Genomic DNA, 20641 nt, shown 5'->3' with positions numbered 1-20641 from the left:
TCAAGCATTTTCTGTTACAAAAAAAAACATTCTATTGGCAAAATCATTCTTCAAAAACTTAAACATTGCTAACTTTTATACCCGCTACCGCCTACTGCCTCTCCACATTAAAGTGTTCGTGCCCCTTCAATTAACATTTCGACTTGAAATCATTCTCGAATACTTCTATGGTTAGCAGTCTGATGTTGTTTTATGTACGGCTTTCATTTAAATGTGTCCTTGTTTTGTTTTGAATGTATGGTCAACGAATAAAGGAATCAATAAAAATGACCCAAATTCCTCCCGTTTGTCTCGCCCCACTTGTCATGTATCCATTCCCCACCAGTGGGGCCTGTGCCACACTTTGAGAAACTTGAACTTTGACAAACTTGAACAGCAAACAAATGTTGACAACTTTTCATTTGTGGTTTGGTAGAGATAGGTCAAAACACGATTGTATAAAATCTTGAGAGTGAACAGAATTTAACGTTTGTAGCTTCCAGCAGGTCTGGAGAACAATCATTGTTAATTGATCAAGGAGGAGCTTAAAATTCTGACTGACGGTTTATAGAGTATATAAGACTAAACACACGGCTCTTAGAGTGTCTACTGGTGGTAAGATGGCAGGAAGTACAGGGATGGTTCTTCTTGTGGCTATTTGCATATGGTTTTCTGTGTTCTGTCATGCCGTGCCACAGTTTAGTAATTTTCCCCAGGAGGCTCAATCTCCAGTCTTCCAGCAAACTGAACAACAGTTTTCTCAGAAAATTCCACTTCAGATGCCAGCGGTGCAGTCAGAACCTCTTGACAAGTGTGCTGTAGCTGATTATGAGCAGATCCAGTGTGGACAACCTGGCATCAGTGGTGCAGAGTGTGAAGCTATAAACTGCTGCTTTAATGGACAGCAATGTTATTATGGATTGTCAGGTGGGGTGTAAAACCAGTCAAATGTTTCTTGCCAAGCTGATTACCTGATAACTTCCTCTGTCTCGTTGCAGTCACTGTCCAGTGTATAAGAGATGGTCAGTTTGTGCTGGTGGTGGCTAGAGATGTTACTCTGCCTCATCTGAGTCTGGACACTGTCCGTCTGCTGGGTGGAAATGAAGCTTCTTGTGGTCCTGTCGGTTCCACGCCTTCCTTTGCCGTATACCAGTTTCCAGTCACCGCCTGTGGCACCAGCATAATGGTAAGTTTGATGAGTTTGATCTCTGGAACCAATTTGATGTCAATCGTGTTTTTGCTTGCAGGAGGAAAATGGCTATGTGGTGTATGAGAACAGAATGACTTCATCCTATGAAGTGGGGATTGGACCTCTTGGCTCCATCACAAGGGACAGTCAATTTGAGTAGGTCATCTGTGTTTTCTCTCAGTATTGTGAACTCTTGAACGGATTCAAGAAGCTCACCGTTTGTTGTCTAGACTTCTCTTCCAGTGTAGGTATTCTGCCACTGCTGTGGAAGCTCTGGTGGTTGAGGTCAACACTGTTCCACCACCTCCACCTGTAGCTGCACCTGGACCCCTCAGGGTGGAGCTTAGACTGGCAAATGGCCAATGTGTCACTAAAGGCTGTGCAGAAGGTAATGATGTGATCTTCATAAATAAAAAAAGTGCTACTTGTAGCACTTGTCTCACTCTAGCTGGGACCGTAACAGTAAGTGTTCATCCTCAGGAGATGAGGTGTATACGTCCTACTATGGAGAGGATGAGTATCCAGTCACAAAGGTCCTGCGAGAGCCTGTGTATGTTGAGGTGCGCATTTTGGAGCGGACTGACCCAAATCTTGTCCTGATGTTGGGACACTGTTGGGCGACATCAGCCCCTAGTCCTCTCAGTCTACCCCAGTGGGATCTTCTAGTGAATGGGTGAGTAGGATCCCGAGCATTTGACCAGAAATTGTGATGTGAACGAGTCATGACTGTCACTTCGGTTTTAGATGTCCTTACCAGGATGACCGTTACCTGACAGCACTGGTTCCTGAAGTTGGTTCGTCTGGTCTTCAGTTCCCAACCCACTACAAGCGCTTTGTTGTGAAGATGTTCACGTTTGTGGATCCCTCTTCACTGGCCCCTCTGCAGGAGACCGTATGACTTCCTTGCAGCCTTTTTCATATCCTCTAAATTGCCTTTTTGTATTTGTTGTTAAAGCTGATCTCTTTGTTTGTCAGATCTATATTCACTGTAGTACCGCGGTGTGCCATCCTGCTTCTGGTTCCTGTGAGCAAAGCTGTGCCAGGAAAAGTAGGTGTTTTACTTTGGTTTGTGTACAACATTAAACATTTATCAGTTTCATCTGACTCTTGTGTTCCAGGGAGAGCTATTGCTGGAAAAAGGAGTGAAGAAACTGTGGTTTCCAGTGGAGGTGTTTTCTTTACGATGTAAATTTCAATGCTGATTATAATAAAGTTACTAGACTACACCTGTTGTCAGCATTTGTTTACACAGTGGCATTTTCAGGAGGTTTTTCCCCTTAGGACAATTGAAAAGTTTTAGAGAAATTGAGGGTAATATCTATGCCACAATTACAGATTTTAACCGACTGAAAAAAATTCAAATATACATTTATTTTTCAATTAATGCATTATTTTAGGGTGAAACGGAGACCAGGATTTTTAAAAAGTCATTACCTTGAACGTTTTTGTTTAGACCCTTCTGGTTGTATAAAAACCAAAAACAATTGTACTTGCATGTGTACCGGTGTATGGTTCCAGTATAGCCCTAGACGTTTTTGATTTCCTTGTAATTGTTCAGATATGATTTAGGATATGAATTTACATTTAATTTTTTGGTTGGATATGTATCAAGTTGTGCATTATGATTACCGTCAAACATTAAAATTTGTTACTTAGTATTTTACAATAAAGATATGTAACCAAATAAGGAATGGATTGTGATAAATCATACACTTTATACAAAAAATGTGCAATTGATTCCATTCAGTTTTCTGGGCCTCTTCACATAGTCGAATGTAGGGAGACTTTAAAATTGAATGTCAGTTTAAAATAAAACTGAAAAATCTCTTGAATGGACAAGTTACAGTATTCTTTACGGTTGATACAAACTATTTCTGTGTTCATGACTCATTTTCATCAATTGTAGCAGACATTTTTCAATGTTGAATCGAATAGCTATAGAAGTATTGTTCATTAGTTATAAACTGAGTGTGGCCCTGAACCACAAAACCTGTTTTATAGGTAAATTCTTTGAAATTGAGATAATCATCTGAAAGCTGAATAAATAACCTTTCGATCGATGCAGGGTTTGTTAGGCACCTATTTTTCGGAGATATAACTATTTAGAACTGGAATCTGAGGATCAAAAAAACGAAATATTGAGAATTACCTTTGAAGGCCTTTGCTAAGAAACGGGTTTGTTTCGCGCTCTCTGAGTTTTGTAATGACGTTTTTAATTACAAATTTTAATGTTTGACGGTAATCAATGCAAAGCTTGATACGTATCTGACCAAAAATATCCAAAAAATTAAATGTAAATTCAAATCCTAAATCATATCTGAACAATTACAAATTCATAAACGTCTCTAGGGCTGTACTGGAACCCTACTCCAGTACACATGCAATTACAATTGTTTTTATACAACCAGAAGGGTCTAGTCAGAAATGTTCAAGGTAATGGTTTTAAAAAGCCTGGTCTGTTTACCATAAAATGCATTAATTGAAAACTAATTTAAAAGTATATTAATTTTTTTGTCGGTAAAAATGTAATTGTGACAGATATTACTCAATTTCTCTACAAATACGAAACAAGAAAAAACGTTATTGAACAAAAACGTACAACACCAATTGTCCTGATTTTTTTTACATTTTTAAGCCGTTTACCCCTAATCGAAGAATTCCAGAGGGTTAAGAGATAACGATTTTTTTTAATAAGGTTGCCTGGTAGGCCTATGCAAACTATGGCAGTGATACATTTCAGGAGCTTAAGAGAAAAGCAAAGAAAACCAAGCTATGTAGGGCACTCTCACACTCTCGTTTACGTTTCACTTTCACGAAAATTACAATAAAATATTTCTGGGTAACTTTACATTAAAGTTGTACAAACTGTCAAATGAAAGATTTTTTCCTCAAAGTCCAAAATGAATACATATGATATAATTTAAGTGGAGTTGATCCGAGCTGATGTCAGACTAGCATTTGGTCACATTGTATGTGAATGGAAGCATTTAATCACCTTAATGTTGAGGTCAACGTTAACCAACAAAACTGTATTGAACAAGTTCAATTTCTCCACATTTAGACATCCCAACGTCCCCTAAAACTCCTCTAAAAGTCTTCATTTTGAGTACCAAGATAGAAACCAAAATGTATGGCATTTCAAAGCTATCAATAGAGTTTTGTGTCACAAGGAATCAAGACAGTTAGAGAATGTTGCACATGCTTGCATCACAATGCGTCTTTGGGCTGTACAGCTAAAAATCATCCAATAAAGCGGTTTAAAAACTCTCAAGACACTTCAATTGTCCCAAGTCACCATGTTAACAAAATGCTGACAACAGGTGTAGGCTAATAACTTTATTAAAATCAGCAATGAAATTTACATCGTAAAGAAAACACCTCCACTGGAAACCACAGTTTCTTCACTCCTTTTTCCAGCAATAGCTCTCCCTGGAACACAGAGAGTCAGATGAAACTGATAAATGTTTAATGTTGTACACAAACCAAAGTAAAACACCTACTTTTCCTGGCACAGCTTTGCTCACAGGAACCAGAAGCAGGATGGCACACCGCGGTACTACAGTGAATATAGATCTGACAAACAAAGAGATCAGCTTTAACAACAAATACAAAAAGGCAATTTAGAGGATATGAAAAAGGCTGCAAGGAAGTCATACGGTCTCCTGCAGCGGGGCCAGTGAAGAGGGATCCACAAACGTGAACATCTTCACAACAAAGCGCTTGTAGTGGGTTGGGAACTGAAGACCAGACGAGCCAACTTCAGGAACCAGTGCTGTCAGGTAACGGTCATCCTGGTAAGGACATCTAAAACCGAAGTGACAGTCATGACTCGTTCACATCACAATTTCTGGTCAAATGCTCGGGATCCTACTCACCCATTCACTAGAAGATCCCACTGGGGTAGACTGAGAGGACTAGGGGCTGATGTCGCCCAACAGTGTCCCAACATCAGGACAAGATTTGGGTCAGTCCGCTCCAAAATGCGCACCTCAACATACACAGGCTCTCGCAGGACCTTTGTGACTGGATACTCATCCTCTCCACAGTAGGACGTATACACCTCATCTCCTGAGGATGAACACTTACTGTTACGGTCCCAGCTAGAGTGAGACAAGTGCTACAAGTAGCACTTTTTATTTATGAAGATCACATCATTACCTTCTGCACAGCCTTTAGTGACACATTGGCCATTTGCCAGTCTAAGCTCCACCCTGAGGGGTCCAGGTGCAGCTACAGGTGGAGGTGGTGGAACAGTGTTGACCTCAACCACCAGAGCTTCCACAGCAGTGGCAGAATACCTACACTGGAAGAGAAGTCTAGACAACAAACGGTGAGCTTCTTGAATCCGTTCAAGAGTTCACAATACTGAGAGAAAACACAGATGACCTACTCAAATTGACTGTCCCTTGTGATGGAGCCAAGAGGTCCAATCCCCACTTCATAGGATGAAGTCATTCTGTTCTCATACACCACATAGCCATTTTCCTCCTGCAAGCAAAAACACGATTGACATCGAATTGGTTCCAGAGATCAAACTCATCAAACTTACCATTATGCTGGTGCCACAGGCGGTGACTGGAAACTGGTATACGGCAAAGGAAGGCGTGGAACCGACAGGACCACAAGAAGCTTCATTTCCACCCAGCAGACGGACAGTGTCCAGACTCAGACGAGGCAGAGTAACATCTCTAGCCACCACCAGCACAAACTGACCATCTCTTATACACTGGACAGTGACTGCAACGAGACAGAGGAAGTTATCAGGTAATCAGCTTGGCAAGAAACATTTGACTGGTTTTACACCCCACCTGACAATCCATAATAACATTGCTGTCCATTAAAGCAGCAGTTTATAGCTTCACACTCTGCACCACTGATGCCAGGTTGTCCACACTGGATCTGCTCATAATCAGCTACAGCACACTTGTCAAGAGGTTCTGACTGCACCGCTGGCATCTGAAGTGGAATTTTCTGAGAAAACTGTTGTTCAGTTTGCTGGAAGACTGGAGATTGAGCCTCCTGGGGAAAATTACTAAACTGTGGCACGGCATGACAGAACACAGAAAACCATATGCAAATAGCCACAAGAAGAACCATCCCTGTACTTCCTGCCATCTTACCACAAGTAGACACTCTAAGAGCCGTGTGTTTAGTCTTATATACTCTATAAACCGTCAGTCAGAATTTTAAGCTCCTCCTTGATCAATTAACAATGATTGTTCTCCAGACCTGCTGGAAGCTACAAACGTTAAATTCTGTTCACTCTCAAGATTTTATACAATCGTGTTTTGACCTATCTCTACCAAACCACAAATGAAAAAGTGGGGCGAGACAAACGGGAGGAATTTGGGTCATTTTTATTGATTCCTTTATTCGTTGACCATACATTCAAAACAAAACAAGGACACATTTAAATGAAAGCCGTACATAAAACAACATCAGACTGCTAACCATAGAAGTATTCGAGAATGATTTCAAGTCGAAATGTTAATTGAAGGGGCACGAACACTGTAATGTGGCAAGGCAGTAGGCGGTAGCGGGTATAAAAGTTAGCAATGTTTAAGTTTTTGAAGAATGATTTTGCCAATAGAATGTTTTTTTTGTAACAGAAAATGCTTGACGTATTATTCTTTTGTCTGTATTCTGTCTATTGGTTGATGTCACTCACATAGATACGTTGCTCTAATATGCATTCTATTGACGTATTAGAAAAAAAACCTGAGGCAATCTCTTCCGTGGTGTTATTTTTGTGCCAAAAATGGACATTATTCAAATATTATCCGACCACGCTCTCGCTTACGTTTCACTTCCTCCTCATCTCTTCATTTATTTCCTTGCCCATAAAACTGCACCATTTTTAAATGTCTCTTAATTTTTCATGGTCAATTTAAAAACAAATCAAGGTCAATGTTTATGTTTATGTTACATTAGCTGTACAATAATTAACAACATGTTTAATTGTACATGAAGGTCGGCTTAGACTGTTTTGCGATCCTGCGTGGTATTCTGTCCCATGGGTTTCATGGGATATAGTCATATAGATGTATATGAAGTATCTGTCGCTGAGTGCATCGGAATCTGGGCGTCACCAGTAAGCCATCCGGGAATTTCTCGCCTTCTCTTTTATGAATACTGATGATTCGGACATGCTACTCTGTCCAAGTACTGTTTTCTTCTACTACATCGTGGGTAAGTAGGTGTATTAGGACAAAGGTGGTTAGAAATAGTCCACCACCGGGTATTTCTCGAATACTATTTTGGGAATACAGACTATTAATACTTTATAGTGAGGAAGTATGCCATTTCGAATTCATTCCACTTGTGTAGGTGTGGACTAGGCCTAATTTAAAAAGGCAAGGGTAGCTAGTAAAACAAAGATAAATATCTGCGTCCTAAATGTCCAACAACATCCACCTGTTGCAAGCTGGATAGGTAAATGAACAGGTCTAGAATAGCATTACGCCAATCACTAGAGGGGCGGAGCCATCCTGATTTCCAGATGTATAAAAAATGAATGCTGGGCTTCAACTGCTTCACGGAAACTCAAGCACAGTAATGATGGGGTTGTGGCAAGCTGGATTTGGGTTAGTGCTGGTGATTGCATTTGGCTTGTCTGATGCACAATGGCGAGGAAGATCAGCTCAAACACAGAAATCTAGTACATTTAGGCCTTGGTCACAAGTGCAAGTTCCTCAGCAGAGTGAATTCAGAATGCCTCACTTTCCCCAAACCAACGACCCCATGCTTGTACCACAGAGATTTCCATCTCAGTTTTCAATGCAGACTCCTGGTGCGGTTGGTGGAAATCTCGGTCAAGATCCTCTTGGTGTTCAGTCGAAGCAGCTTATGCAGGGTCCCATGGTTAAACTGACGTGGACCTTTCCAAGCCTACCCGAAGAACCTGTACAGCCAGAGATTCCTTTTGAGCTGCGGAACCCTTTGTCTCCCAATAGTGTAGGGGCTCAGTGCGGGGAGAATTCTGTGTATGTTGAAGTGATGGAGGACTTCTTTGGGACTGGACAACTACTAATGGCTTCAATGGTCTATACTCCCCAAGAGTATTCAAATGGTGTTCCAATTGTAAGGAGTAGTGGTGCTGTGGTCAGTATTGAGTGTCACTATCCAAGGTACGGTTCTGGGTTCAAGGTGGAGGCATTCTCATGCGTGTAGTGAAAGATATTGCGGTGACCAACCTTTTTTCTATATTCTACAGAATGCATAATGTGAGCAGCAATGTCCTGGTGCCCACTTGGGTACCATATGCAGCTACTAAGGTTGCAGTAGAGCGGTTGGTCTTTTCCCTCAAGCTTATGACTGGTATGTATCATATAGCTTTTAATGTAGCTTCAACTTAATTTTGTAGACCTTTTCTATTTTTTTTCCTTGAAACAGATGAGTGGCTGTTTGAGAGGCCTTCAAACCAGTATTTCCTGGGTGACATTGTGAATATTGAGGCCTCTGTGAAGACTTACAACCATGTACCTTTGCGTGTGTTTGTGGACCGTTGCGTAGCCACTGTGTCCCCTGATGTGAACTCTGCTCCCAGATACTCCTTCATTGAGAATAATGGGTAAGGCATTTACTCTGCCTATCCTAGAAGTATTCCACGGTGTTTAACTTGTTTCTTTACCAGGTGCCTGGTTGATGCAAAGTTCACCGGCTCAAGTTCTCGCTACCTGCCTCGCAGTCAAATTGATAAGGTGCAGTTTCAGCTGGAGGCTTTCAGGTTCCAGCAAGCGAACAGTGGGCTGGTATGTATTGGCCTTGGTTTTGAGGACATTCTAGTGAACTGTTTGGAAACCCGAACCCTGTTGTCTTTGCAGGTCTACATCACATGCATTTTGAAGGCGGTTCCTGTAGCCACTGCAACAAATTCTGAGCAGAAGGCTTGCTCGTTTTCCCCTAATGGGTATGTTTCCCCCAAATAGCCTTCACTGGGTCAGTAGGTTGACGTTTATCATTGAGGATGTGACTTTGTTTGGCAGGTGGGTGTCTGTGGATGAATCTGATCAGGTGTGTGGCTGCTGTGACTCAACCTGTAGCTAACGGTGGGAGCAAGCATCTGTTGGGCCCCTGAATGTGAAGGAATTTGGCTATGGTCCACTGTAATTTGAAACGGCCATGTCATGTGAATAAAATCTTTTTAGTGATTTATACATGGTCTATAAGTGGTCGTCCTTTAGGAAGAATTGCATATCATTTACATGTTTGCCTTTTTTTTTTATTCTGATTTGTCACTCAAAGCCCTTTTACCTTGTAAAGCGACAATTTGGATGAGTGCTTGTTACAGGTGTTATTCTGAATTCTTGTAGGTACAAAAAGCCTGTACCTACCCAAAATATCATCCCTATACCTTGAGGTTAAATGTGTGGAACTTTGTTTTTGAGCTTAACTTCACAAACTGCAAATTCTTCCCTAAATTGGATTTGGTTTTAGTTTTTTTTTCTTTCCAAGGGTCAATGTAGACTTGATCAAAGTTAAAATGAAGAACGCCCATTTTAAGTTTGGGCTTTGAGGTTTGCAAAGACTCATGTAGCTTGTGAAGAACTCTGTTAATGATATGGCTTCTCTAGCAGTTACTTCGATGCATTGCATATGTGGTAAGTGGTGTTTTAATTGAAGCTAGAGTCATTCTTGAGTGATATTGCTGAAGATGAGTTCTTGCCATTGTACACAATGTTGCATTTAGTATGCACGTGCTTTTAGATTTTAGCTGGTCAACTTTGTTTTTAGTTGGAAGATGGGTTTTAGCAACGCAATTGACAACCTTTAAGTTGTGTATATATAAAAAAATATACATACACGTTATAGACCAATGGAGTATGAGTGTACCAAAAAAGGCGTAAAATAAAAAACAATTAACAGCGATATGTGATTTGAACATTTATTGACCTCAAATTTTAAGCAGTTCAAGTAATACAAAGCTTAATGTCATGCATCAAAATAAGAGTAAAAATACGGCTTTCAAAACTAGTGCCGCCGCAAAATACGGTATCGTGATTCCAAACGCCTTAAAAACACGCGAAAAGCCGTCTATAGCGCTATATTTAAGGGCGTTTTCAAGCGCCTGAAAAGAGCCGCGTTTTGCACCGCCAGCTTTCCATATGACCTCGTAAAAAACGCCATTTTTGTTGCACAGACCGCACGTTATTTACGGCGTTTTGCTTGTCATATGAGCCCCTCCTGCTGTTTTCCACAGCCAGTAAAAATTAACTGTTCTCACCCAATCACTGATGAACTGAGCCAGACCTGACCAATTTACCACCAATCATGCCTTTGAATATACGGGATATTATGTGCACAGTAACAGTTACTGTACCTCTGCTAACATTGAACATATCAAAGCTTGTTTTCTAAAGGAGTTTTTCTTTTTGGAAATCTAAAGTTACACAGCGTGGTCCGCAATTATAGCATTCGAATTCCATGATCATTACATAGGCCCTATAGTGCCCTGTTAATTGCTTACGTGAAAGGCAAAAAAGTAATTTTGGATTTCTCCAACGCCAGAAATCATTCCTGGTAGGCTATAATGATTAAGGTCAGCCAGAGTTAAACGTATGACTCTTGTATGACACATCGCCTTATTGCTCACTGAAGTCGCTTTGAATAAATGCGTGTGACGAGTGGTTAGATTGGATGATTTTAAATTGCGTGTTTCGTAGTTTTCCAGTTCGAGTCCCTCCCTGACCACTGAAGTAATATTACATCGTTATTGGTCTCATCGTGGGCAATTGTGGCCTAATGGTTAGAGAGTCGGACTCGTGACCAGAAGGTTGCCGGATCCTCAGGGCCGGCATGTAACGATTGAGGTGCCCTTGAGAAAGGCACCTTACCCCTACTTGCTTCCCGGGAGCTGCAGTGATAGCTGCCCACTGCTCTGGGTGTACGTGTGTTCACCACTTGCTGTGCATGTGTTTACTACTCACTGGACGGGTTAAAAGCAGGGGTCACATTTCTTTCTTTATGTATCGAGACATAATTATGTTTGCGAGACACATACATGTTTCAGTCACAGTAAGATAATTTTTGTGTCTTAACATCTTTGAATAACCCTTAACGTCAATGAAGTGCCTCACTTTATTTTCTTTAGTATACAGTATGTTAAATCATTTAACGCAACAGTCAGACTCGCTCTTCTTGAAGTGAACATTGCCTATGCAGCTTTTGCAGTAATATGTAATGAAACCACTTTATTTAGCATTCAATAAATATGTGCGTTAATATGCATGATATGCTTTTATTTATAATTAATGTTTATTTGTTTTGCCTGTAGCTAAATGCACGCATCCCGACTCATTTTGCTACGTTCTCGCATAGGCTTGATTGCATGGGTGGGTTACCGGGCCTGAATCCTATATCCATGTGCTGAAAATGAGTCGCATACTATTTTTCCATTCCAAAAGGAAATGTGTCTGTTCATTGTATGCTTTTTTGCAGACACGATATAGCGTCAGTCTCTTCACGGAGGTAAACGGCAAGGGATTTGGCATTGACTTGGGCTGTGTTAGCCATATTTAATAAATAAGTCCATGCTTGTTACATTACTATCATTGAGCAACATTATTGTCCATCATTATAGTCATTAAATTTTTGTAATATAGAAACTAAAATCACCTGGGCTACTGATAAAAGACATGCATTGACTATAAGGCCCTTGTAAGTCGCTTTGGATAATGGTGTCTGCTAAATCCGTAAATACAACATCTATAACTGTTCGGTCGTCCGGTTTATAGCATGAAAGTCCAATGATGTGTGAGTTCAGCGGCAAAAATCAAGTGCAGATCCGTTTTATAAAATTATCTCTCATTCCAGACTTTCTTTTCATACTGACCACGCATTAAGTACTGAAATATAAATATAAAAACTACCCAGCGATACAGATAAATAGATCAAGACCAACAACGTAAAAAAAGACCGGTGGTCCGAGCGGGCCTCGAACCGTAAATCAGTGGTGACAAAGACCTAAGGACCCATTAAAGGAAAGGCAGTTTACCTTTTGCTCTGTCTGACTTCGCTTGCACCAGGAATGATTTATAGTATAATGATAATATAATGCAATATTTCAACCGATTGCTTTTTTGCTTTTTACGTAGGCAATACGCTCTTAAATTATCAAAGAAAATAAGTCGTTTCTTCAGAAAGAAAGCAATAATTTGTTTAATGTTAGCAAACACTGCGCACATAATAAAATGCTGTGAAATGATCAGTGGTAAATTGGTCTGGTCTGGCTCAGTTGACAACGGTTCAAATTTACTGGCTTTGGAAATCAGTGGGAGGGGCTCATTATACAACAGACGAAACGCTGTAAATGACGCGGGTTCTGTGCAACCAAAACGTTGTTTTTTACGCTGTCATATGGCAAGACTGCGGCGCAATAAGCGGCGCTTTTCGGCCGCCTTAAAACGTCGTCAAATGCTGCGTTATGGACGGCTTTTCTCGTCTTTTTAACGGCGTTCGGATACAAACGCGTTTAATCTATGGCGTAATTGTGACACCATCGGCATGCCATATACGTGACGCCATGGCTATAGTTCATGGACAACATGCAATGCACTCACCGCACAGAGTCCAAACCTAGGAAGAGACATAAGTGGATGTATTTACTTTTTAGTTGAATAAGTAAAAACCTGCTTGTATGCGCGAATCACTTCAAACCGGAGTTTTTTACACCTGGTACAATACAAGCAGGATTAGATTCAAAGTTGTTTCTCAAGAGGGATCGAGACCAACTGAACGAGACAAAAAATTTATCAACAGTCTGAATTGACGTAAATGTACCGTATATATAGGAGGATAACGTTGGCATATGATAGCGAAGGGAGCAAAGTCAGTCACAGGCTAAATGGAACTTTCAAAGCCAGTGTTAAACTCACTGTATATACATGTAAGTGCAGATGGACACTTGGAGTTTAGCTGTATGAATGTTAATACATTATGTGCATAAATATGTTTAGCTGCGGCAAGCAGCAAGGTTTGTTTTGGCAATGAACAGGGGCAAACGCTTGTGTTTTTTTTAAACGTCTCAAATCATTCGTGTTTCGGCTGAAAAATCTGTCAAAGCAAACTAGCTCCCTCGTTGTGTATGTTTTTTACAGCCATTGAGTGATTTTAAGCTAAATATTTTCCAGACATTTCATGAAGACCCTATCATACCAACTTCTTGAAAGTGCTCTTCTGAGGAGATATATAATTTAAAACATGATATATATTATTAAAACACTGAAATTTACCGTTTTTGTGAATTACACAAAATGCTCTCCTTGAGTGGAGTATCAATACAACAGTCAACATTGACGTTTCATTTAAACATGGTTTTGAGTTGCACTGTTTTCTCAGATATTTCCCACTCTCACTGACTGGTCGCATGACAAAGACAGCTGATCCTGATTGGTCCTCTTGTTTGCATTCAAAGTGCTGATTGGCTTGTAGGAAGAACATTATAGAACCAAATTATAATTCTATTTTGTAGATAGAACCGATTTGTTTTCTTAAAAAAGTTAGGGCTCTTAAATCCAGTGTTGGGTGTAACAGTATACTAAGTAATAAGTTACTGTTATTGAATTACTTTCCCCTTAAAAAGGTAAAGTAATGGATTTATCTTATTTGTTCTGTAATTGAATTACAGTAGCTTTGGTTGTAATTGAACTAATTACTGTGTATGTATACAATATTGGAATTGACAGTAAAATTCAAAGTCTTACGTTAAAATGCATGCATTAATGTATTTTTCTCACGTTTGTAATGCTTTAGTCAGCTAAAAATAGTACTTTATGTAGTTTTATATTATTTATTTGAATGAATTAAGAGTCGTTTCGTGTCTTGAATCACTTAACTAATCGAGGTTGATGTCAGGTAAAGAAAGTAATTAGTAATACAATATTTTTTGGGGAGTAATCTGAACAGAATTCAATCTACGCTATTGAATATGTAATTAGCATCTTATAATTAATGACTTTTTCAGAGCAACTTACCCAACACTGCTTAAATATTTGCTCAGAGTATTTCACACAGTGTTTTAGCATTAAAATGAGCTCATTTATCTTTGAAAAGTAAACGTTAGTGAAGAGGACTTAAGTCACCAAGACCACAGCAAATCTTAATGAACTGTTACAGCAGAAGCAGACTGCCTTTGAGCGTAAACATTTTAAAACATTTCATGACAATGAGGTTTTAAAGTTAATATCTTTCAGCCATGATTGTTTTGGTATTTTATAATTTGTGACAATAAAAAAAATATGCCATCATTTTAATTAATATGGGTACATGATATCTTGTTCTATTACTAAATCACTGCCAGAGATCCATCCCCTATCATCCAAGCACTCTATGCGACTGACAACATCCATAGAAGAGTTTAACCACACCTTTTCTTTTAGCTTTAAGGGATAGTTCACCCCACAATAAAAATTCTGTCATTCCTCAACCTCCAGTCATTTTAAACCTGCATTCATTTCTTTCTTCTGCTGAACACAAAATACGATATTTTGAAGAAAGTTGATATGCAAACAGCAGTGGTATCTTGCATTGTTTTTTTTGTCCATAAAGAAGTGAATGGGTACTGCTGTGTGGTTTCTAATTTTAAATTTTGTGCGAACTATCCCTTTAAGTCTTCCTTTTTATTCCTGCTGTGCATTCTTAAAACCTTGCTTTAAAAAAACTCTTGCTTTTAAAATCAAATTATGTTTATAATTTGATTGTGGATCTATCACAGTATAACATCTTAAATATCTAAACATCAAAAAAGTCTGATGTGTATTATTTAAGTCAATTTGATAAATATCCATGTTCTCTGAATGACAAATAAATATTTCATTAATTTTGAGCTAATTTTACATTCTTGTCATACCTACCAGGGTGATTTTAGGTTATGATTTTTTCTGTCTGTCAGTGATGGCCTTTGGCTGCTTAAAAACGTAAATCATTAAATACTACATTAATAGTTCCACTTTTAAGGTCCAGTTCACTCAGAAATGAAGATTTTTCATTTGTTTTGTCATGTCATTTTTAAACCTGTATGATTTTTCTCTGCAAAACACGAAGGATCTGAAGAACTAACAACATTGACCCCTGCTGACTTCCATTGTATGTCCGAGACATTTCTCGAAATATCTTACGTTTTACACAGAAAGGGTCATATTCAGTTTTTAAAATCACATGGTGGTAAATAAATGATGACAGACTTTAATTTTGGGGTGAACTATTCTCTTAAACTTTACCAGGATTAAGGATTTGGGTTTTTTGTTAGTGCCTCTGAATGTGTAGTGTGAGAATTGGACTTCACCGCCATCTAGTGACAGCTCCAGACCAGATTAATTGATCAAAATATAACAGACAACACAAGAATGCTGTAAATAGATTTTTATTGGACAAGATTGTGTATATAATTCATTGTAAAGGCATTTGATTTTCTATTCAAAAATTCAATTTCAAAATGATTAAATTATGCCTTCAGATTAAAAGGCATAGCTTTAGAAATCATGATATTATAATTATGAGAAAACAATAAAAAGAAATGAGAAGTAATAATAGTTTTTAACAGAAACCAATGGAGAAACTACAATATTCGCTCTGAGTTGTCACTAGGTTTGTCTGAACACGAGGAGTAGTCCAGTTAACAGCATGAGCAGATACACAGATGGTGATATGATAGATCTACCAGAGTTAAAGATACAAAAAAAGATGCAGCCTGTGGGTACTGTAATAGTTGTATCTGGATGTTGTGAAGGAGTCGTAACTGCTCTGATAGTAAAGGATCTAGACTGAGCATTCCATTTATTCAGAGTAAATGCTAAAATGAAGTTTCCACCTGTAGAAAGGACAAAGAAAGCGGGAAAATGACTCTGAGGATACAAAATGAACTGGTAACTCTTTTTAGGAACTGCAATACAATGCATAGTTTTATGTTTGCTTCCAAACAGTTTGTAGAAATGGCATGACTCACCGCTGGTTATGATGGCGAGGTCGGTGTAATTTGCCCAGCAGCCACTGAACAGGATGGTGGTGTTTCCAGAAAGTCCCTGTACTGGATTCCCATTAGCATCTTTGAGCACAGCTGAGATTGTTAGACTCGTCACACCCACAGACACACAGGCACCCTAAAAACACACACACACACAAAAACATTTATAAAAGAACAGTTTAGCCCAAATACTATTATCTTTCTTTCCTAAAATGTTACATCATAACATTAAACAGATATTATTTTCAAAGCTAAGATGACGTCCGTAGCAAAAGTCCTGTTTCACCTCTGAATCCACAGCCATGATGCTGGGCTGCACACTGAGGGGTCCAGGATACAACGCAGCCACCGGCTGGACCACCATTACCAAAGAAGACACTGTTCTGACCGACTCCATCTGCTGGTCTGCACGAGTCACTTCCTGAGTGGCCGCCTGAGAGACAAATTAGAGGTAAAGTAGGTAAAACAATCATTCAATTAAATACATTTTAATAGTTGCTTTCGTTACTATTCATTTTGTCACTTTCCAGTACTTCCTGCCTGGTATGTATAAAAAATGAATTACAACTTTAGTGATAACATGAGCTGACTAAGATCTTACTTGACTCCAGGATGGGTCACTGGAAGAGGGCGGAGGAGGGATCATCTCGAGTGACGACACGTTGAAGCCGATGGACTGACTCAGACTCCCTGAGACGGCAGCACGACCCAGATCATCAGCGACATTCTTCAGGATCAAAAACTGCTGCTCGTCTTCTGCAAATATCCAAAATGGTATTTCAATCATTGTGAAGTTATCTTACAATTAAATGAATGCTTTATTTACATCGTCTGGCCCTACCAGTGGTGCCGGTGGTGTTATTGGTGTTGGTCGTGCTGTCGGTGCTGTTAATGTCGTTTGTACTGTTGGTGCTAAACGTCTGTACAGGTGGCAGACTGATCTCAACCTCCACCGTCAGTCCAGTTGAGCGCCGTCTTCTTGCCCCGCGGCCCGCACGGATGATCTTGGTGATTCGAATCATGTTCTGTGGTACTTTGAGGAATGCAGCCAGATTTCTGATCAGATCAGGTCCGAAGAACTGTTCTTCAGTCATGGCCGGGAGGTTAAAGGCCACGACAAGAAGCGGCGAGGTGCGGATCTGGACCGGCTCTGAGCCACGAAGAAGTATGTACAACATTTTGTAGTCTGGGTCAAAGAAGTTTGAGCCGTGATCAGAGTTAAAACTTGGAAGATATTGACCTAAAGAGAACAGAGAGGAATTAAAAGGGATTACAATGAGAAACTCTTACATTGCAGTATTTTTTTCTCTGGTTTACTGTATGTTTAGCAACTGTTCAGTAGGGGAGCTGTATTATTCTACATGACTCTACTGTACTCTACCTGGATATGTGGGCTCAAGTGCTGTGTATTCAGTATTGCCTGCATTCCACTGAGCGTTAGTTGGAGCAACAAGTTTGTTGTTTACATAGACGTCTAACCGCTGAGGGCTTGAGTAAAATACAGCCACTCTAACAGCCTGTAGAGAACAGAAGTAATTGTATAAATCCTATAAATTCCTTCTGTCATAAATGTATGATTTGACAACAAAGATGGTGCTGTGTTTGTTCTACTAAATGTTTCTTCACCCAAAGATTACATAAACATTTCTTTATGCGTAATATGCGTTTATTCTTTCCATGAACATTAAAAATATTTTTTTTATCAAATTATTATGGGAAGTTGACCTGGAGATGCTTAACTGACTAACCTCTGTAGGTTTAGTGTTGAGCATCATAAGTCTCATCTTCTGTGGTGTTGTGCTGGTGAAAAAGATGTCAAAGGACTTATTGGTGGCCACAATAGCATGAAAGAGAGAGACTCTTTTCCTACAGGTGTAGCCTGCACACCAGCCGTGGTCTTGTGGACCTGTAATGATGTAAGGATGTCCACAGTAAGTTTAAAATGAATACCATAACAATGACATGATGAATATCAAGAGGAAAATCTGTTGGTTATACCATTCAGCAGATCTACATATGTGTCCCCCAGGATGGCAACAGGTGAAAGACGTCTTGTCTGTGTATCTGCGTCTAGACTTTCGATCACCAGCATCTGATAATTCAGTCCAAAGCACTTGTAGCTCTGCCAGGTGCTCATGTAAGTACAAGAGTCTCTGATTACACCTGTACACATAAAACATGATAATCACATGTTAAGAGCAAGAGAGAAAAATATTACTAAAGCAATGAAAATGCCCATAACACCAAATTATGGTTATGATGAAGATTTAACATTTGCAGTTTCATAATATATTGATGTTGTTTGTGGAAAAAACAAGATTGCATGTACCTTTATTAGGAGCTATTTGATTGACAGGTATGCGGCTGCCGTTGAGAGCAGTGAGCATGACTTTAGGGATGCGGTAATCGCCCAGTCCATGTCGCGGATCCCCGTTCCACTCGTACTCTGAATAGGGCACCACTGCTCCGACTGCACCCAGAAAACTTCCATCCAGATCCTTCAACATGGTCTTCTTCTTAGCATCACAGTCCATGTCCACACAGTCTGACGGGTTCACTTTACTACAGTGAGAGCAAATTTATCACTTTTACATCAGAATGTATTTTTGCACATATTTAGTGTCACAATTGCACATTGTGTTAAGAAAAGGACAGAACAGTTTACCTCAGATCAGGGTTATGAATGAATGCGAGTGATTCTTCTGTGCTGTCTATCTTGGTGATTCTCTCAACACTGATTGGATGTTGTAGGTCCTCATTTCGTGGGTTGGTCATGAACATGTAGTTTCTTTCAGTGGAACACACATTCTTGAAGCCAACAAATGTTGTATCTGGGGACAGAAATTAAGTTCTAGCAGTTTGTAACCAAATTGAACATATTTTGAGAGAACGTGTCTCACCGGTGACTGTCAGGAAACCAGCTATGGCATTATAGCTTAAGTGTCCAGTGTGAGGTGTCTGTGGTGCTTTGTTGTGTTCAGATTCAAATGATGGCCAGCAAATACCAGACCTGCCACCTGTTGCAACCAGAAAATGCACCTTTTATATCACATCAATATAATTAAATACATTCAACAATCAAATGATTTCAGAAAACGCAACTACTATACCGCATTTTAATTGTAACCATTAAATGTACTGCATTTTGCTTTGAATTAAATCATCTGTAAAGGTAAATGTAGTATTGCTAATATTTTAAACAACTCTGTCACACTCACCAGCTGGAGTTCCCTAATGCTCCACAAGAGGGCACTCCCCACTTCCCCTGGACTGCCATATCACACTACATTACCCATAACCCTTTGCTGGACTCAGTACCCATGATTCATTCACCTGTGTATCATTTACATTGGTCTAATATCTGTTTTTTTAAGCCTGGTGTTTGTTATTTCCATGTCTTCTGCCTTCATTTTATTGTTGGATGGATTTATTGTTATTTGAATGATCTTGGATTTGCCGTTTATTAAAGACTAGGACATTTGGATCCTCAACCTTTCGAGTCCCTTGTGCAGTTCACTACAGTAACACAGTAATGTAACGCAGCAAAAGCATGGTACCTTTAGGGGGTCGCGGTGCTCTGTGACTCTCGCTGAGTGAAACATAGGTCTCAGTTGTTACCAGTGTGTCCAAACAGTTGAAATTGGGGCTGCTGCCCACAATCAGAGACCCCTGAAAAAAACAGGAAAGATATGCATGAGTGAACATTAATGTTCCTGATCATATTTACACCAACAGTTTATGTCTGTGTCATGAAATAAAAACAGTTTGACACAGTTATTACCGATGTATCCATATTATATAAGAAAACAGTTAGATATGTTTTGGTAACATCTAAAAACTTCTGACTGGACCAATCATTGCATCACCTGTACACGGACGGTTTTGTTGGCGTACTCGTGGCTGACGGATGGAGGTCTGTAGATAATAGGCATGATGCCCATTCCATTATCAACAAGGGTCACGTTAGAAATAAACACATTCATGGACACCTGTAGGTCAGGAAAGGATATAAAGCTCACATGATCACATATTGTATTTGTACAATTAGCAATTCAACAAGTGTTGAATTCCTTTTAGTTCATGAGTTTTAGGGTATAAGGGAGATGTTTATCATACTTGAACGTAAATGCCAAAATCAAAACTTTTCCAGACAGTGAAACCCTGGATTTGAGAGCAACCAGCAAGTCCGTCTTTATTCATGTAGACTCCATACAGACCACCATGTGCTTCATTCTCACTCCATTGTGCCACTGAATGTGAAGATCCTGTTGACATAATATGAAATAGTAAATCAAGATTACTCAAGTGTGTAATATAAGCTTTTTACTTCAAAAGACTTTAACAACTATGACTGTTGCTCTTTGAAGAACCCATTCATTTAAAATATATAAAATATCGTATACCAGGACAAGGTTCTCCATCTATTCTGAATCCCACTCGTTCATAGCCAGCAACAATATTCCCTTGAAGAATCACGTTGGTTGCTTCATTGACCTAAAATATACAGTAACATT

General features: G+C 39.5%; 4 protein-coding genes across 4 annotated transcripts in view; 2 read left to right on the top strand and 2 right to left on the bottom strand.

Moving 5' to 3' along the window:
• Nucleotides 1-599: 599 nt before the first annotated feature.
• Nucleotides 600-2357, top strand: LOC130416104 (zona pellucida sperm-binding protein 4-like). The gene is made up of 8 exons (XM_056742217.1): nt 600-906; nt 978-1165; nt 1227-1324; nt 1399-1556; nt 1649-1841; nt 1913-2060; nt 2144-2216; nt 2287-2357. Exons 1-8 carry the CDS (start codon nt 600-602, stop codon nt 2355-2357), a joined length of 1236 nt encoding a protein of 411 aa, XP_056598195.1.
• A 2169-nt stretch (nt 2358-4526) lies between these two features.
• On the bottom strand, nt 4527-6283 carry LOC130416103 (zona pellucida sperm-binding protein 4-like). Its single transcript, XM_056742216.1, has 8 exons — nt 5977-6283; nt 5718-5905; nt 5559-5656; nt 5327-5484; nt 5044-5236; nt 4825-4972; nt 4669-4741; nt 4527-4597 (listed from the first exon to the last, which is right to left on the bottom strand). The coding sequence occupies exons 1-8, from the start codon at nt 6281-6283 to the stop codon at nt 4527-4529; spliced, it is 1236 nt and encodes a 411-aa protein (XP_056598194.1).
• A 1596-nt stretch (nt 6284-7879) lies between these two features.
• Nucleotides 7880-9214, top strand: LOC130416102 (zona pellucida sperm-binding protein 3-like). Its single transcript, XM_056742215.1, has 6 exons — nt 7880-8295; nt 8382-8485; nt 8561-8738; nt 8802-8919; nt 8992-9077; nt 9154-9214. Exons 1-6 carry the CDS (start codon nt 7880-7882, stop codon nt 9212-9214), a joined length of 963 nt encoding a protein of 320 aa, XP_056598193.1.
• A 6297-nt stretch (nt 9215-15511) lies between these two features.
• LOC130415388 (fibrocystin-L-like) overlaps nt 15512-20641 on the bottom strand; it is a 47412-nt gene continuing 42282 nt past the window's right edge. Inside the window, exons 62-76 of the mRNA XM_056741052.1 lie at nt 20531-20621; nt 20244-20392; nt 19994-20116; nt 19685-19796; nt 19028-19144; nt 18793-18958; nt 18457-18689; nt 18126-18290; nt 17876-18033; nt 17509-17644; nt 16969-17367; nt 16729-16883; nt 16414-16560; nt 16110-16263; nt 15512-15974 (exon numbers count right to left, since the gene is read on the bottom strand). Coding sequence (XP_056597030.1) covers nt 15748-15974; nt 16110-16263; nt 16414-16560; nt 16729-16883; nt 16969-17367; nt 17509-17644; nt 17876-18033; nt 18126-18290; nt 18457-18689; nt 18793-18958; nt 19028-19144; nt 19685-19796; nt 19994-20116; nt 20244-20392; nt 20531-20621 — 2532 coding nt within the window. The 3' untranslated portion in view covers nt 15512-15747. The remainder of the gene's footprint in view (nt 15975-16109; nt 16264-16413; nt 16561-16728; nt 16884-16968; nt 17368-17508; nt 17645-17875; nt 18034-18125; nt 18291-18456; nt 18690-18792; nt 18959-19027; nt 19145-19684; nt 19797-19993; nt 20117-20243; nt 20393-20530; nt 20622-20641) is intronic.

This window comes from Triplophysa dalaica, chromosome 25, assembly GCF_015846415.1.
Source record: "Triplophysa dalaica isolate WHDGS20190420 chromosome 25, ASM1584641v1, whole genome shotgun sequence".
NCBI classification, from domain to species: Eukaryota; Metazoa; Chordata; class Actinopteri; order Cypriniformes; family Nemacheilidae; genus Triplophysa; species Triplophysa dalaica.
Note: the sequence above shows the minus strand (reverse complement) of the source record. Positions and strands in the feature narration are given on the sequence as shown.

Bases quoted from the DNA above. Each gene is read 5' to 3' on its own strand.
- LOC130416104 (XM_056742217.1), top strand. From the start codon at position 600: ATGGCAGGAAGTACAGGGATGGTTCTTCTTGTGGCTATTTGCATATGG. The intron at 1,557-1,648 runs GTAATGATGTGA...GTTCATCCTCAG, and splicing joins CACTAAAGGCTGTGCAGAAG to GAGATGAGGTGTATACGTCC. The intron at 2,061-2,143 runs GTATGACTTCCT...TTTGTTTGTCAG, and splicing joins TGGCCCCTCTGCAGGAGACC to ATCTATATTCACTGTAGTAC.
- LOC130416103 (XM_056742216.1), bottom strand. From the start codon at position 6,283: ATGGCAGGAAGTACAGGGATGGTTCTTCTTGTGGCTATTTGCATATGG. The intron at 5,657-5,717 runs GTAAGTTTGATG...TTTTGCTTGCAG, and splicing joins CCTGTGGCACCAGCATAATG to GAGGAAAATGGCTATGTGGT. The intron at 4,742-4,824 runs GTATGACTTCCT...TTTGTTTGTCAG, and splicing joins TGGCCCCGCTGCAGGAGACC to ATCTATATTCACTGTAGTAC.
- LOC130416102 (XM_056742215.1), top strand. From the start codon at position 7,880: ATGCCTCACTTTCCCCAAACCAACGACCCCATGCTTGTACCACAGAGA. The intron at 8,296-8,381 runs GTACGGTTCTGG...TATATTCTACAG, and splicing joins ATTGAGTGTCACTATCCAAG to AATGCATAATGTGAGCAGCA. The intron at 9,078-9,153 runs GTATGTTTCCCC...TTTGTTTGGCAG, and splicing joins TGCTCGTTTTCCCCTAATGG to GTGGGTGTCTGTGGATGAAT.